This window comes from Malaclemys terrapin, chromosome 4, assembly GCF_027887155.1.
Source record: "Malaclemys terrapin pileata isolate rMalTer1 chromosome 4, rMalTer1.hap1, whole genome shotgun sequence".
Taxonomy (NCBI): domain Eukaryota; kingdom Metazoa; phylum Chordata; order Testudines; family Emydidae; genus Malaclemys; species Malaclemys terrapin.
In genome coordinates, this window is record NC_071508.1 from 43,578,297 (window position 1) to 43,597,253 (window position 18,957).

Below are 18,957 nucleotides of genomic sequence, written 5' to 3' on the forward strand. Positions count from 1 at the left end.
AGCTACTTTCCAGTGCCTCATGGACAAGCTATTATACCCGCATAACAGTTATGCTGCTGCATACTTGGACGATGTAGTCATTCATACCCCAGACTGGGAAACCCACCTGGAGAAGGTGGAGGCAGTCCTCGATACCTTCATGTGAGCTGGCCTTACAGCAAACCCTGCCAACTGCACTGTAGGGTTTACAGAGGCCAAATATCTTGGCTACATTTTAGGTCAAGGTTTGGTAAAACCCCAAGTGAACAAGTTAGAGGCCATCCAAAATTGGCCCCGACCAAGTCGCAAGAAACAAGTCCAGGCGTTCCTAGGTGTGGTGGGGTATTACCAACAATTTATCCCCCACTGTCTCACAAGGGCTCAAGCCCCCTGACAGACCTAGTGAAAGTCCGTGGACCTGATCTGGTGAGATGGTCTGACGCAGCAGAGGAAGCATTCACAGACATACGGACTATCCTCTGCAGTAACCCCGTACTGATAGCCCCTGATTTCACCAAGGAGTTTATCCTGCAGCTGGATGCATTGGAAGTAGGGTTGGGGGCCATTCTATCACAGATGGTCGGGGAGGAGGAACACCCAATTCTATACCTCAGTCAGAAACTCCTTCCAAGGGAACAAAAATATGCAGTGGTGGAGAGAGAATGCCTCGCTGTAAAATGGGCCATGGAAACATTGCGCTACTACCTGCTTGGGCGCAGATTTGTCCTCATGACCGACCATGCCCCTCTTCAATGGATGCAGCAGAACAAGGAGAAGAACACAAGGGTGACCAGATGGTTCTTATCCCTCCAACCTTTCCAGTTCTGTGTGCAACACAGAGCAGGGAGCCATCATGGCAACGCCGATGGCTTGTCACGTGTGCATTGTCTGGCGTCCCAAGCTGCCCAACCCCTTGGTGTTGAGCAGGGGGGAGGGATATGTGACAGACCCAGACCAGTGGTGTACAGGAGTCTGGTAGAGGGCAAATATACTGGTCACTGGATGAGTAGTTTTCTGTTCCCTGAGTGACGAGAGAAGGGGCTGCACTAGAGTAATCAGGAACCTGCTAGAACCAGTTAAGGCAGGCAGGCTAATTAGGACACCTGGAGCCAATTAATTAGAAGCTGCTAGAATCAATTAAGGCAGGCTAATCAGGGCACCTGGGTTTTAAAAGGAGCTTACTTCAGTTTGTAGTGCGAGAGTGTGAGGAGCTGGGAGCAAGAGGCGCGAGGAGCTGGGAGCAAGAGGCGCAAGGAGCTAAGAGTGAGAGGGTGTGCTGCTGGAGGACTGAGGAGCACAAGCGTTATCAGACACTGGAGGAAGGTCCTGTGGTGAGAATAAGGAAGGTGTTTGGAGGAGGCCATGGGGAAGTAGCCCAGGGAGTTGTAGCTGTCATGCAGCTGTTACAGGAGGCACTATAAACAGCTGCAGTCCACAGGGCCCTGGGCTGGAACCCGGAGTAGAGGGCAGGTCCGGGTTCCCCCCAAACCTCCCAATTGACCTGGACTGTGGGTTCTTCCAGAGGGGAAGGTCTCTGGGCTGTTCCCCAACCCACATGGTGAATCTCTGAGGCAAGAAAATCCTCCAATAAGCGCAGGACCCACGAAGATAGAGGAGGAACTTTGTCACAGTAGACAATTTGGAAGTTAGGTCTTCTGTCTTTATTTTCATTACTTTGTATTTTACCCTTCTCCATTTCTGTCCTGTGCCTTGGTTGAATCTGAGGGAAATACGTGCTTTTAGGCAAATAATCTAGCCCTGCTTTAACTGCCCTGAAGAGATAATAGCTATTTACCATGCATAATATATACAGGATACACCTTCTTAGTAAGTTAGATAAACCCCTTGAGCATGTTAAGTACAAGAGACTAATCTTTTGTCAATATTAAATTCACTCCAGGATACTCTGTTTTATATTTTTTTTATAAATTTACTTTGTGCCCTGGGTGTCACCTAAATATACAGTATTGCACAAATGAAAGTATACAGTATGTGTCACCGAAGTATACAGCATTGCTCATACAAATTGATACTGGCCATTTAAAAGTAATTCCAGTACATCTGTAATAAGTGAGAAGGCATGCTACTATTGTATAAAACCCTTCCCTGTACATAGGCAAATAACCTTTTGCTATAGTTAAAAACCGGTTCTTTATCTCTTGTTTATATTTGCTATATTCCATATAGTTTTTCTCTGACAATTTTAAGTAGCTTGCGTGTAAGGGACCAGGAAATTCATGGGTTATTGTTACCTTGAAAATGATATTTGTCGGGAAAATTTTGACATGGGTTATCAGTAATGCCTAACATTACTAAAAGTGAAAGAAGTTAACAAAAAATGTTCCCCATTATATTTGCCAGCCAGGTAGGGCCTGATCCAGTAGCCAGTGAAGTGAATGGGGGTCTTTCACACGAATTTCAATAGCTTTGAGTAAGTTGTCTTGACAGTTTGTTCCTTGCTGAAAAGATTATTGTAAAAATTAAAAATATAAAAATAAAAATATCAGTATATATTATTGAAAAGATGCTGTATCACATTCTGGAATTTGTTGAAACTAGACAATTAAAAAAATATTCAAGTTAGTATCCTTTTACTGCCTGTATTTAAGAGGAAGATTGGCTGAAAAGACCCATGTCTATGAATTCACAAATCTGAATTTCCACAAATGTATTGAATGGGGAAATCTTTCCATAAAGATTGAGAAAATTTGTGGACAATAACTTTAGTCAGCTTCCAGGCATTTTTCAGATTACTAATAAATGTCATATAGCACTGCGAGAACATTAGGTAATCTGTTGAGTTACTGTTATTTTGTGTATGGGATTGTAGGAAGTGGAACCCATGGTTGAACAAGAGACAGCAATTTAACATCTGAGGACTGTGTAAAAGCCCATTTGGTTGCTAGGAGCCACCCTGAAATTTTTGTTCAAATGCCGACATTTGAGTGAGGATTGGTGGAAGGAATAGTTGAGGGTTGCTGGCAGGAGGTGGATTTTACTGTCTGAAGGTGACTGGATAGACTCTAAAGTCACTAAAGACTAGTCTCTTCATGGACTGCATCCAGGCTAGTGGGAATGTGGTTTTGAGACCATATTTGGAGCACATAGGACCCAACAGCTACTGAAAAGGAAATTTGAACTGGGATCAGATAAGACTTTCCTGTGCTTGAGATGATAAAGAGGGAACAGTAACTGAGTTCATTCATGGATTTGCTTGTAATTAATAAAGTAAGATTTGTTTAAAAAAAAAAAAGTCTGGAGTGGAGCTATGGTAATTGGATTTTCCTGCAAGCCTTTGAAGAACACCTAATGCATTTATCAGAAACATCCCTGGGTACAGGGTCTTGGGAATAAGGCAGCAGAGTGAGGGGTGACACAAGAGAAAATTTCCAAGACTGAAGGTTGGTAATGGCAGCAGTTACCCAAGCCCAGGGAGTAGGAAACATGGAGTCATGATAAGTGCTTTCTTCAAGAGCTGATTGTCTTTCTCATTCAATCTTTCCTTTTCCATGTTGTCCAACCTTCAGTCACTTGTGGTAATCCTGTATCAGAGCCTGGCCATTTAGTCTCATTTTGTGTGACTGAATGGAATACTTTTTAATGGAGAAAGTGGATACAGTGTAGAAGAAGCCCCCCGCCCCTTGCCATCTGAACACAAAGTTGTTGGACGAGGGTGAATATTTGGCTTCAATATGTGGAGTTTAAATGGCTAAGTCTGGCTTATAGAAAATTATCTAAAGCCTTGATGCTGGAAGGGACTTGATGCAGGTGGAAACCCATTGAAATGAGTGGGGTTCTGGGCAAGTCAAGAAGTCAGGACCCTGATTCAGGAACAAATTTAAATAATTTAGCACATAAAGATGGTGCTTAAATTTAAGTATGAACATCTAGGAACAAAGAATGGGGGCTCTTCTCTGGGAAGCAGCCACTCTGCTAAACTTGCAGTTCACAGTTGATAGTCAGCTGAACCTGAACTCCCAGTGTGACAGTGTGGTCAAAATGGCTAGTATGAGCCTGTGATTTATAAACAAGGGGAATATTGACCAGAAGTAGGAAGGTTATATCTGGCTGTGTATTCGGCAGTGCTCTGATCACTACCAGAATACTGTGTCCAGTTCTAGTGTCCAAAGTTCAAATTCAAGAAGAATATTGAAAATTGGAGAGGGTTCAGAGAATGATTAAAGGATTGGAAACCGTGCCTTTTAGTGGAAGGATTAAGATTAATCTATTTATTTTATCAAAGAGAAGAATAAGGGGTGACTTGTTGACAGTCTATAAATACCTATATGGGGAACAAAAATTTGATAACAGAGCTCTTCAGTCTAGCTGACAAAGGTATAACAACATCCAAAGGCTGGAAGTGGAAGCTAGACAAATTCAGATTAGAAATAAGGCACAAATTTTTAACAGTGAGGGCAATTAACCACTGGAATAATTTACCCAGGGTTGTGGTATATTCTCTATCATTGGAAATTTTTAAATCAAGAGTGGACGTTTTTCTAAAATTATATACTTTAGTTCAAACAGGATAATCCTGTGGTTTATGTATGTTATTCAGGAGATCAGCCTAAATTATCACAATGGTCCCTTGTGATTTTATGATTTATGAATCTATAAAAAAATATGTGCTTAAGTGCTTCCCTATTCGGGCAGCACTTAAGCATGTGCTTAAAATTAAGCACCTATTTAAGAGGTGTCCCAAAAAGGGATGTTTTCCAGAACTGGGGTCTCAATGGGGCTAAATCCAAGGAAAGCTAATTTGCTGCCAAAATATTCTAATCAACAAGCTTTTATACAACACGGCTGTACTCAGCTATACTGGATGAAGTCTTAGTTATATTGACAGCCCTTACAGATTTATGAAAAAATACCTTTCCCTTCCAATTTTTCTGCCAATGTATTTATCAGTATTTTGTCAGCAAGGATAACTAATGCTTGTGTTAAGCAGAGGAAAATTATTATATGCACCTTACTTCTTTCTGCCTGTTCTCTCCACTCCTGTCCAGTTCTACCACTACTTAGTTTGCGTATCTACTGTGAAACACAGGTTTGGGCTGAGCAATCACAGGTGAATAGTTCCAGCATTGCATATTAAGAGCTCTATTCACACCCTGAGGAACCACTCTGTGAGAGGTATTGATTCTGTCTGGGAAAGTTTTGTTTCCTCAAATAAATTGAAGACCCTGGTCCAACATGAGCTTTTAGGACATACAACTGAGTTTGAGGCAGAAGTAATCACACTCCTACTTGCATATGGATAACATTTCTATTTAACTGATGCAGAGCAACAATATTTAGAGTATCAATCCTGCATATCTCAGCTATCAAAAGAATTACACAAACTCCTTGCGAGAGATCATGGAAACCTTGATTATGTTATGCATTCACATTTTGGAGAAGAGCATTCCATTTTTCTCTTCCTACCCCTGAACAGCTCTATCTGGATTTACAATACGTAGAGTAGGTTCTTTATCTTTTCAGCCATTGTGTACAGAACCGGATCTATAATTTACAGTACTCGCAAAACAGGGTGGGGAGAAAGACGTCAAAGACAGAATTATGCCTATCTTGTATCTGAGTCTTCCAGCTGCCACACACATTTTCCAGGACAGTATTGGCTTATCATTAATCCTTCAATCATCAGAATAATCACAGATAAACACTGAACCAAAACATAACTGTAGCTTTTCTTGTTTTAATAAGCTTTCTATGAAAATAATCGTATGCATATTTGATAAAACATTGGAGAACAAGCATTAGAAATCATACTATAGAAAAGCATCTGGTCCTGACAGGGAAAGACAGGAATGGATTAAATACTCTAATAGGCCTTTTCCATCTGTCAGTTCTATGGTTTTAATTACAACATGTATAATGGTATGTCTATCAAAATGCAATATATCCTACTGAAGAACTTGCCCTCAGTTTCCTGGAATCACAGAATTCTCCAGATACTGGAGTAATATTACATACCCTATCAGCTGCAAGATGTAGACAACATGGAAATGGATAAGAGAGAGAGAAGATGAGGAGCTACATTAATATATAGCAGCTGAAAATCTGGCCCTAAAAGCTTAAGGATATCACCGCTAACAATTAATTTTCAGGCATTTGCTAGTTTAATTCATAACCTCAAATTTTAATGGTTTCAGGCTTGAATAAAGACTGGGAGTGGATGGGTCATTACAAAAACTAATTTCCCCATACTAATTTCCCCCTACTGTTACTCACACCTTCTTGTCAACTGTTTGAAATGGGCCACCCTCATTACCACTACAAAAGTGATTTTTCTTCCCTTGGTATTCTACTGTTGAGAATAGCCTATTTCCACTTTAATTGAATTGTCTTGTTAGCACTGACCCCCCACTTTGTAAGGCAACTCCCATCTTTTCATGTACTGTGTATATATATCTGCCTACTGTATTTTCCATTCCATGCATCTGATGAAGTGGGTTTTAGCCCACGAAAGCTTATGCCCAAATAAATTTGTTAGTCTCTAAGGTGCCACAAGTACTCCTCGTTGTTTCTCTAATTTTAATGTAACTTTTGATAGCATAAAGATAAAAAAAATTAAATGGAAAATTAAAAAACAACTTTCTATTCTTCCCTAATTTTTTTCTTCTTCTCCTTAAATGTGTTTTGCACATTAATTTATTTACAGTATAATAGGTCCATAATGATATAGAGAACCCATTGCTTTCAGTGCTCCAAAGACACATACTAAAAACATTGTTTCCTCTTTAGGAAAAGGAATATCTAAATTCACAATGTAAAGAAGTGAGGAAAAGAACTTTTATAACCCTAAAGTACAGATAGGGATCTGAGGCACAGAGAGACAAAGTGACTTGTCCCAGATCACATAGGAAGTCTGTTCAGTGCCAGATTCCACCTAATAGGTATATTTGGATTTATATTAAGAGGAAAAAGAAAAAAAAACCATTTAAATAATAAAACTAGATTCAAATCTATCATGATACCATTATAGCTATCTTCAGTGCTTCAGCTGGACAGGTAGAGATAAGAAAATGGTAAATTTGAAAGCAAATAGGCAGTTGCATATAATAAATTTTCTCTGCCTAACTCAAGCACTAGTTACCCTTTTCTGGAAATGTGCTGATAATAAATTTCCTAGAAAAATTACAGTGGAATAGTAATGTTCAGGAACTCTGTAAGGGATGTTTCTATAACTAAGACTTCACTCAGAATAGCTGAGTTCTAACACATACGGTGTAAAAGCTCAAGTGAAATCTGATTATATTATCTTGGCAGTAAATGGATTGTCTCTGGCTCTAGGACCACACTTGAGGCTTCAATTCAGGAAAGCAGCCCTATTCAGGGCATTTTAAATACATGATCCTTATGCAGGTGAACTCTTTTTCCTGCTCAGATCTCAGTGGCTTCAGTGGGAGTACATCTGCATGGAATCCCTTTCAGGATCAAGGCTTAGGCTTGGAAATAATTTTCTACAAACCACCTGCATGAAGTTTCTTTCAGCATCAAGGCTTTAGTTAATTTTCTACAAGCAAGACTTCTCACTTAGCCATTCAGACTCCACATATTGAAGCCACATATTCAGGAGCGGCGCCAGGGTTTTTGCCGCTGTAGGTGGGGGGTCCTTCCGCGCTCCCTGTCTTCGGCGGCAATTCTGCGGCCGGGGGTGGAGAGAGTCCTTCCGCGCTCCTGGTCTTCGGGGCACTTCGGTGGTGGGTCCCGGAGCAAGTGAAGGACCCGTCGCCGAATTGCCGCCGAAGACCCGGAGCGCGGAAGGACCCCCCACCGCTGAATTGCTGCCGAGGGCGGCAAAACGCCGCCCCCCCAAATCCTGCTGCCCTAGGCGACCGCCTAGGTCGCCTAAATGGAAGCGCCGCCCCTGCACATATTCATTAATCCCATAACTTTCTGTTCAGATGGCAACAAAAAGGGGCTTCTTCTACACTGTATCCATCTTTTCCATTAAAAATTATTGAGTTGACAACACAAAATGAGGTTAAATGGCCAGATTCTGATACAGGATTATCAAAAGGAACTAAAGACTCGTAGGCTGGACAACCATGGAAAGGGAGAGATTGAATGAGAAAAACAAAAATTTCTTGAAGCTGCTATAACAAATTTATTTGTAATCTGAAAATTTTCCATGAGAGAGCTAATGTTACTATCTGCTAATTTATGGGGAAGTGTTCTTCTTTTCCATGCAGGATATTGTGGAAATTCAGATGTGTAAATCAATGGACGCATGTGTCTTTTCAGACAATCTCCCTCTTAAACACAGGTAGTAAAAAGGATACTAAATTGAATAGATTTTTAATTGTCTAGTTTCAACAAATTCCAGAATCGGATACAGCATATTTTCAGTACTATATACTGATATTTTTGTTTTTATATTTTTAATTTTTACAAGTAAGGAACAAACTCTCAGGACACCTTATCCAAAGCATGTTGAAATCTGTGTACAAGACTCCCATTCACTTCAATGGGTTTTGGATCAGGCTCTAATTCACTGACAACTGTAAAGGGGAACAATGAAACTGAGAACTTACAAAATTTTGTCAAATACACAAAAGGAACAGACTAACTATATACAGGGCTTGTTTTGTTTTTTGCTAATTTCTTTCAGTTTTAGTCATCTTAGGCATTACCTGTAAATATTTTAGGCAGAAATTTTTCAGACAAAAGTCATTTTCAAGTTGACAATGACCCTTTAATTTCTAGGTTCCTTATATGAAAGCCACTTGCGATCATCAACCATGTGGAATATAGTAAACATGAGCAAGAGATAAACTGGTTTTTAAACATACAAGAGGCTATTTACTGAGGTATGGGAAGGGGTTTTATACAACCGTGTGCACCCTCACTTATTACAGATGTATTGAAGTTATTTTTAAAAGGCCAAGGTCTATTTGTGTAGTACTGTATACTTAGGTGACATGCACTGCATACATGCATTTGTGGAACACTGTTTACTTATGTGACAAGCGATGCACAAAGTAAATTATAAGAAACTATTAACCAGAATATCCTGGAATGAATTTAATATTGACAAAAGATTAATCTAGAAGATGTATTATGTATGGTTCCTGGGAAATGGGTGTTATATCTTCAGCATGGCCTGAAGAGAAGGGGCAAAAATGGAGAAGAATAAAATACAAACCACCCAAAATATAAACAAGTCTAAGCAAAGAATAGCAGTGAAAAGTGGTAAGTGGTTGTAGAAGTGTATGTGCAGGCTTGATAAACCAAGTACACAAGACCTTATTCAAAGCTCATTGAGTCTTACTTTCCATTGACTCCAATGGCCTTTGCAGTATGCCCATTCAAAGCATGCACATTTCATCAGTCATGTGGTGCAGCACTGCCCAGTAAAATGCAGCCTGTCTATATATCTCTGGAGTAACACGTTCACGGTGAAAGTCAATTTCAGGATGGCTGTTAATTAGGGGCCCTTCCTCCACCGCTTTCTCTTGCTTGATCTCTTTATGGCTCCTTTTCTTCTCTAGCGAATGCCTGCTTTTGCCTTGTGGAACTCCTCATCTGTAAATTGGGGATAATAATATTTCCCTACCTCACAGAGATTCTATAGAGAAACCTACATTCAAGGTTTTGCACAGCTCAGATCTTACAATAATGGGGTCACATAAGTACCTTACGTAGGCACTTATTTTCTGTCTGCCTGAGTTCCTTCTCTGTAATTTAGGTTCATAATAATTCTGTTTTCCCACCCTTTTATATTGTGAGTGTAGATAGTCCTTTCTCTGAAAAGCTTACAATGTTTTTACTATGTGCCTGTACAGCACTCAATGCAACTGGGCATTGATGCTATTTTGGGCCTCTAATAAGGTAAATAAATTAATCTGCAAAATTGACATTTAATAAAAAATAGGAAAAAAGAAAAATTAGGGAAGCGTGTTGGTTTATTTATTTTTATTTTTGTGTTATGAAAAATGTACATTAAAAATAAAGGTTATGAATTAAACTAGCCAGTTCCTGGATATTAAATGTTAGCAATGCAATCTCTAATCCTTTAGGGCCATATTCTCAGCTGGTGTCAATCAGTGTCACATCTCATTTTTTCTCTCCTTTTTCCTATCCATTTCCATACTACCTATGTCTTGCAGCAGATAAGGTTTGTAATATTACCCCAATGTCTGGAGAATTGTGTGATTCCAGGAAACTGAGGGTAGGTACTCCAGTGGAATATAATACATCTTGAATATACACACTTTTATACATTTGGGCTCAGGTCCTCAAAGACATTTAGGCACCAACTCCGATTGAAATCAGTGGGGATTAGGCACCTAAATATCTTTGCATATGCATCTGAAGAAGTGGGCTGTAGCCCACGAAAGCTTATGCTCAAATAAATTTGTTAGTCTCTAAGGTGCCACAAGTACTCCTGTTCTTTTTGCGGATACAGACTAACATGGCTGCTACTCTGAAACCTAAATATCTTTGAGGATCTGGTCCTTAGGCATTTAAACTATGGAATCACAGAAATGAGGGGTAGAAAATATTTATTAGGTTAACTGATGTTTTCCTCCTTTCCTTTACCATGGCAGGACTCTTCTCCATGGTATGTTTTCTAGTGCTTGTTCTCCAATGCTTTGTCCAATAGTCACACTACTACTTTTATAGAATGCTTATGAAAACAAGAAAAACTAAAGTTCTGCTTTGGTTCAGTGTTTATCTGTGATGTATTTTCTGATGATTGAAAGTTTAATGATAAACTATTGTTGTCCTGGAAAATGTGTGTAGCAGCTCAGATACAAGCTAGGCATATTTTTGTATTTGATGTTGTCTGTCCCTTCACTCTGTGTGGTGAGCACTGTAAATTATGGATTTAGTTATGTGCACAATGGCTGAAAAGATGAAAAGCTTACTGTAAATACTGTAAATCCAGTACAAGTTCAGGGCTAGGAAGAGAAAAATGGAATGCTTGTCTCCAGAATGTCAATCTATATCCCATCCAAGGTTTCTGTGGTCTCTTGCAAGGACTTTGAATAATTATGTACATTGCTCAGATGAGCATGATTTGATGACCTCAATATCGATCTTTGACCCTAAATCTGTGAAATTGTGACAGCTAGATAGAAATGCTATCCACATTCAAAAAGTTAGGCTGTAAAATAAGCCTCCCCAGAAAAATATGAAAGAATCATAATCTTTCAATAGAAGAATGGCTATAGTGAGAATTTCCTGAAGTAGGAGTGTGGACCAAAGTGTACTCTAATGGCCAGGGAGTAGACATGATTGCTGGAGTGTTATCCAAAAGTCATCTATGTATGACTGCAAAACTGAGGGATGTGCATAGAGAGTAACACTTCCATCTGTGACTTGAGCTGGAGCACTACTGGCTAGTGTTTTTGTGATAAGGTATCAATGGGGTTAGAGGTAGAAAGATGAAAGAAAACATTAATATCTCAGAACTTAGAATTACAGACAAGCAGAACACCTTCTGGTTCTGCTGGATACTTCCTCATTTCCCCACCTCAAACATCTTTGATACTGAAAATAGTATCGAAGGTAAAACCCAACCTGAAAATAAGAGCTTACATTTGCAGACTCTGTTTGCATTTTCCCCAACTCCATACTGAACGATATCACCAAAATAGCTTCTTCAAAGAAGTACAAACTCCTTCTCACCTCTCCACTCTCAAACACAAACAATAATATCCTTCCTTCCAATAGTTCACAAACAGAGGATAGAAGATCGGGAAAACCAGATCTACTGGGTCAAAATATGAGTTGGCGGAAAACCAGATCTACTTGGTCAAAATATGAGAGGGGGAGAAGAGTGTCTTCAGGCAATGTAGTGACCCATCCTGAAGGATTCACTCTATGTGGTCTCTGTATGCTCAGGCTTCTATGTGATTTAGGTATGGGAATGGCTGGTTGGCTAATGGGCAGAGGCAAAGGAGAATTGATTTCCACAGCATCATCCTCCTGGAAACCCACAGGTATTGTCCCAAGTACATTGATGTTGATGCTGTCATTGGAGCTTTTCACCAGTACAGCACTGAATTCACTTTAAAAAAAATAGTAGTAAGATCCCCCGAGGGCGGGTTGGGTGAGGCCTGAGAGTTGGTGTATTTACATGACAGATTTCTGATTGAACTCATTATTTGCTAAACTCATCCATCCATCCATCCACCCATCATCATCATCATCATCACGGCAAATCCCTAAAGGTGCAGATTGAGCACCACCGGGATCAAACTCTGGCAAGGAGCTTAAGATGCTCTGGCAGCATATTCAGTTTATGTCCATCACTGGGAATCTTGTCACTCCTGTTAACAGTAATGAAAATTGTTTAAAATTTGAAATCTGAACAATGTAATGTCATTACTATGATATAGTCAAAAGCCAAACTGAAGTTTCTCGAAGTACTAAAGATCTATTATGGAACATGTAATGATTTATTTAAAAAACAACTCAAAACATCCTTTTGCCACCACCTAATAGTATTTTCAGTATTTTCAATAATATATTGTGAGCTGAGTTGTGGCTGGGAAAGAGAAGGTGCGAAGAGACTGGATGTGATTTTTCTCTTCAGTGTGATCCTTCTCTTTGACATCAGGGGACAGATCCCTGATCACTCTTGGTTCCCTTCTATTAGGGTGTGACAACACTGCCTGCTTTTATTTGGTGGTGAGTAGTATACATACCAGTAAAGCCCAAGCACCAGGTATAAAGTATGTTATACTTAGGTTGCTGAGGAACCAAACAACATGTCTCTCTTAAAGTTATTAAAGTCCTCCAAGAGCCCCAAATGTTCCTTTTCTTAGAGAGTTCATATTTAATTTTGTCTCTGCTGTGCACTTGAGTGAAAGTTTCTTGAACCCAGGACAAAACACAGGACACTATTGCCATTTTTGAAGATTTATTATATCTGATGCCAGTCAGGGAAAAGACTAAAAATGGAACACTTATTCTAAAGATCTATATCCTCTTTACTTGAATATTCTATTCCAAAACTCACTCTTGACTTTTTTTTTTATTTATTCCTTCTCTTTTGAGACACTTTTTTAAAGACAGTCTGGTTTCCCTGGCTGTTTTGAAAGATTTAAAAGTTCTATTGGAGCAACTAGAGGGAGACAAAGAATGACCTGCTGAGGATTAGAGGTTTAAGTAGAGGAACTGCAAGGAGAAACTCTTGCTTGGGACTATAAAGGGAATGGACTAGGAGGAGCCTGTGAGTGCTGAGAAGCAGTAGTGTTAAAGACATACTGAAATGAGAAGGTGTCTTTTCCCTGTTAAGGAAGGTTATAGGGAAACTTTTTGTGATGAGGAACAGTTGAGAGAGAGAGAAGAAAATGCATGTAGAAAGCAGTTATTTCCGTAGCAATGCTATGAACTAACTTCAGTTTTTGTAACTCACACAAGAATCCCCCCTTTTTCTCTCCTGTGACTGTACTGAGCACAGCCAGCATGATAGCCTTTTTCAGGCTGCAGTCTTTTGAACAGCCGGCCTGGGGGCTAGGGGAATAAGAGGGAGTGATAGATTATCAGTAAAGCAGCACGTAAGCAATTTATTTATGACAAAAATAAATAGTGCAGGTGGCATTCTATGTGAAAACCTGCATTGTCTAGGTTTAATGCTGATGGGTGTGGACTACAACTTCTTCCTTCTTTACTTAAAGCCTAAAATAGTGGTGTTTGCTTTATGAGACCCTCCATAAACTTTTGGTGGACTTTGTAGCACTGCAGAGATGTTTTGTGGACCCTGTCTTTGGTATTGAGTACCTGAAGTTGCATGAGAGCACCCCCAGAGATTTTAAATACTTTTCAATACAATATACTTTATGGGCTAGATCTTCAGTAGGTGTATTTCAGTGATTTATACCATCTGAGGATCTAGCACTGTATGAGTCCCAGAACAGAAATCCCAAGAGTTAATTGCACTGTAATTTTGCAACAGATAAAATATAATAACATTTAGCCCATAAGTAGGGCCCTACCAAATTCAAGACCATGAAAAACACGTCATGGACTGTGAAATCTGGTCTCCCCGTGTCAGGGCCGGCTCCAGGCACCAGCGAAGGAAGCAGGTGCCTGGGGCGGCCAATAGAAAGGGGCGGCAATCCGTCTGTTGTTGGGGCGGCACATCCGGATCTTCGGCGGCAATTCAGCGGTGGGTCCCTCACTCCCTCTCTTCCTCTTCTGTGGCAGCTCAGTCGTTTTTTTTTTTCCCCTTCGCCGCTTGGGGTGGCAAAAAATCTGGAGCCAGCCCTGACCCCTGTGAAATCTGGTCTTTTGTGTGCTTTTACCCTATATTATACAGATTTCAGGGGGGGAGACCAACATATCTCAGATTGGGGACCAGACCAGAAAGGGAGCTGCAGGGGGCTTGGTATTGCCACCCTTACTTCTGTGCTGCCTTCAGAGCTGGGCGGCCAGAGAGCGGCGGTTGTTGGCCTGGCACCCAGCTCTGAAGGCAGCGCCCCACCAGCAGCAGCCCAGAAGTAAGGGTGACAATACCACCATACCATGCCATCCTTCATTCTGTGCTGCTGATGATGGTGGCTCTGCCTTCAGAGCATGGCTCCCAGACAGCAGTCGCTGCTCTCCAGCTGCCCAACTCTTAAGGCAGCGCCGCCACCAGTAGTAGTGCAGAAGTAAGGGTACCAGCAGTTCCACAACTCCTTGTATAATAACCTTGCAACTCCACACAGAACTCCTTTTTGGGTCAGGACCCCTACAATTACAACACTGTACATTTCAGGTTTAAATAACTGTAATCATGAAATGTGCGATTTTTAAAATCCTATGAACATAAAATTGACCAAAATGGACTGTGAATTTGGTGGGCCCGACCCACAAGTGCCAATATCATCTTCAAGGTGCTTTACAAACATTATTTAATCTGTACATAAATACCTCTGAGCAATAATGCAAAATTAAAAACTCTTGGTTTCAAAGCAGACACCTGAGGATATTCCAGGTTAAGCTTCATTTAAGGGATTCCCTTGTTGTTTGACTGCCCCCAAAATGTTTACTCTCCATTGCCAAGGGTTATTGTGGGTTAAGCTTAGATGAGCTAAAAATATAAAAAGACAATAAAATTCCAGTTGCATGATAACTGAATCAATATTGTACTGCATCCTGTATGCCGGATTCCCAATTTTGCTATGAAAAAAACCTATCTGTTTACTTTCTTATCTCAGTAAACATTGCACCCATTTTGTGTTCTTCCTACTCCTCCTTCTCACTTTACATGTCCTCCCCTGTGATGGCATTAATTGTACCAAAAGGCCTTATATAAAGAGAGGTGTTCGGAAGACGTTCTCAGTGCAGCCAGCTTAGCCACCATGGGGCTAAGAATTGCCAGCGTTTTTGCACTGTGGCTGGCTCTTTCCTGTGCGAACGAAATTAAGAAAGGTAAGAACTAGAAATGGGATGGTGAGGAATTTCCCCCTGGAAAGGGGTGGAAAGATTTAACTAGTGCAGTTAAGAAAAAGCTAAACATGCGATGAAATAATTAAAGGGAATATTATGATATCAAATATCCTCCCTTCATTTTTAACATTCAAATGCTGAGACCAAATGTATGAGCTGAAATAGATGCGGCTTCTTTTGGAGGAAGATTCTATAATTTTCTTTCTGAGCTCCGTGGCTGGCTGAATCCATTATGTTGGTCTCTAGCTTGATGTATGTGATGAAGTAACAGTTGCCTAGCATGAAGGTTTGCAGGAGTTTGGCAGGTACCGAGCAATAGCAACAGGGAAAGGGGGTGAGTGTCATAAGGAAAACTCGGCATTTGGCTATTCAGAAATAGCAGTATTCAGAAATAGCTTTCTTGTCCAAAAGATGTATATATTGTTAACACTTGGACTAGATCATTTTTTAACCTATTACTTCAGCAATCCTAGTCCATAATTTCTTACTCTACCTTTCTAAAAGAATGAGTCTCCAATTTAATTAGCTTGAGGTGTTAGGATAAATATGTATTATTGAAAAATAGCAAATATTTTGGTACAGATGGGTGATGCATTCCTGTGCAGGTGATCAGGGGGTTGGATCCTGGGATTGGTCCCTTCTTGAATACACTATGGCTAGGAGAGCACCTGATGTTAGTAATTGGGAAGAAGGGAACACATCGGATCACTTTCCAGTCTCACTCTCTAGTGGATGCAAGAATCAGCAGTGATGGGCTTTGGAAGGATGGATGTGAACCCTTCCTTAAATGAAGAGGGCGATGCTGCAACACAAGGATTTGTTTGGATGGAGTAGAAAGTAGAGAAATTAGGAGATCTACATGATCCCTGAACTTCTCCCAAAGCAAACAATATCTATATGTAACCCACACACCTCCTGGGTGTGGTGTTGTGTCCCATCTAGTGGCACTGAGACCACTTAAAGAGAGAGAGATTGAGTCTGCTCCACAGCCTTAGCTAACAGGTAGTTGGCTTTTAGCTCATGTGGTAGAGGCTCATGCACTAAGCTCCAAAGGCCCCAGGTTCGATCGCGCCCGCTGTCAACCAGGGTCTGTCAGTGTTACATATAGATCTTTGGAGAAAGTGAGCATCAAAGTAGACCCAAGAGCTGTAAATATGATGCTCTGTTGTGTGTATTACATACAGTGTGTCTTGATGCCTTTAAATATGAATTGTTCAAGGGGACCTATGGTTTTGTTCACTCAATTTAAAAATTGAGAGTTAATTTAGTGTTTATGAGTGTGAGGGGTGCTGATACTTGCTTGGCTGCTTCCCTTACCACACATAGCTCTGACAATGAACCTCAAACCTAATCTACAACAATCCCTGCAATTCCAGTTTTGAGAATGTAAGTTGTGCTAAATTTGTGTCAGTTACTGTTGTGGCCAAATGGTGGTGGAATGAGTTTGAGACCTCCAAACATTTGGTTGCTACTGCTTTCTTCTTACTTTCCTGACATAGTTTAGTTGTTGTCTTATCTTGAGTTGTTGTGAATATCGATGGTACCCCAAGTCACTATTTCTAATGGAAATAATGAATTCACACTTGGAATTTGGATTACATAAGGGATTAATTCATATAAAGAAAGTATCTTGCAAAAAAAATTGGAAAAGTGACAAAATTATTTAGAATACATTAATACACTTGCCATCCTGGCCTGAGCCTACATTAATGGTATGGGAGTGTCATATGACAGGAGTGTTAAAGCTCCTTAGTACAGCTGGGAAAATAACTGATTTATTTTGTTCACTCGCGGTTCTGAAAAATAAATAAATAACAAAATTGCTTTGGGTCAAATAAAATGTCAAATTCTGAAAAAATTCAGTGAATCAAAAAAGTCAACCAAAATTTCTTTTAAGTTGAACAGAGCATTCGTTTTCATTTTTGGACATTTTAACAATAACAAGCAAGGGAAATTAAGGGGTTAGGGTCATAAAAAGGCCAAAGAGGAGCCTCCTTTAGCCCAGTGGTTAGGGCACTTGCCTGGCCTGTGCCCTAACCGCTAGGCCATCAGCTACTCTGGGAGGGGTGTCTCTCAGTTTCTCCTTTTAAAGCTATTCCATTTTGTATAAAATACTTGACTAGTCAATGGGCCAGAGAGAGAGTGTATGACAATGACTCTATAGTCTGGTTATGGCAGACTCTGGCAATGTGGGATACCCAAGTTCAAGTCCCTGCACTACATTAGGCAGATGGGGGAGATTGAACCCAGGTTTCCTACATCTCAGGGGAGTGCCCTAACCACTAAGGGTTCTAAGGTATAAAGGAGCGGCCACCATTTCTTCGTCTGTGAATGGAGCCTGAGTCCCTTTGTGAATAGAACCCCCCTAAATTATTTGAGACAAACCTATTTGGCAATTTTATTCAAATTCAGAAATAGTTTAGGGCTTACTGCAACTGCTTTTTTTCAGTGAATAAACTATGTGCAACCAATTGTGCCCGTTTCTACTTCTCAGTTTCAGCAGGCAAGTGCTCTCATCCATCACACATGCAGTCAGAACTCCAAGAGGTATCCAGGCCCCAGCTGCATGTAAAAATGCATGACTCTCAGCCAGAGAGATGCACATATCGTCTGTTTATTATGCAGACACTGGGGATTTGGTGTTTTGGCAAATTGTTGAGTATATATTTATAAATGGCTTGTTCTGTATACATAGCAGATTATCTTCTTGTGTAAACCTAGTAGTATGCCATAGCTGAATCATTTAAGTATCATTCCTTAGCTGCCTTGCTGTGTAATATTGCTTATTATCAATGGGTGCTAGCTACTTTATTTCACTTTCTTCATCCCTTCTCCATAACTTAACAGGCAGAAGCCAAAACCATGGCCACTATGTCTGCAGTACCTGGGGGAACAATCATTTCAAAACTTTTGATGGCGACTTCTACCAGTTCCCTGGACTCTGTGATTACAACTTTGCTTCTGACTGCCGAGAGTCTTACCAGGAGTTCTCAGTCCACGTCCAGCGTGCTGTGAATGAAAATCGACACCCTGACATCCAATATGTCCTGATAACCATAAAGGATGTTGTAATCTACCTCACCCAAAATGCGGTTGTCGTGAATGAGCAAATGTGAGTTCTTCGAGTATTATAATTCTTCAAAGAAATGTCCAGTAAGATGCTTCCATAGACAAACAGAACTGTACAGTATGTAGCATTAAGATATCTATTGTGAGCCTTTCACCAGGCAAAAGAAATTCTGGGGAAGGAACACAATATTCCGAATAGACCCACTGAAGCGAATGAGACGCTTGCTAGGTAAGGTACTGGAGTAAGGGTGCCAGAACCTGGATCAGGTTTAACAGATTTTAACATGATCAAACAAATATGTACCCTTCTGTTGTCATTGCTGCCTCTAACTAGAGCCCAGGTTTTATTAAAAGCAGCAAAGAGTCCTGTGGCACCTTATAGACTAACAGACGTACTGGAGCGTGAGCTTTCGTGGGTGAATACTCACTTCGTTGGATGCATGGTGGGTATTCACCCACGAAAGCTCATGCCCCAATACGTCTGTTAGTCTATAAGGTGCCACAGGACTCTTTGCTGCT

At 40.4% G+C, this 18,957-nt stretch overlaps 1 protein-coding gene across 1 annotated transcript in view; it reads left to right on the forward strand.

The window, feature by feature from the left end:
• Positions 1–15,281: 15,281 nt before the first annotated feature.
• Positions 15,282–18,957, forward strand: part of MUC2 (mucin 2, oligomeric mucus/gel-forming) — a 58,345-nt gene continuing 54,669 nt past the window's right edge. Inside the window, exons 1-3 of the mRNA XM_054026136.1 lie at positions 15,282–15,351; positions 16,204–16,206; positions 18,217–18,481. Of these exons, the coding sequence (XP_053882111.1) occupies positions 15,282–15,351; positions 16,204–16,206; positions 18,217–18,481 (338 nt within the window). The remainder of the gene's footprint in view (positions 15,352–16,203; positions 16,207–18,216; positions 18,482–18,957) is intronic.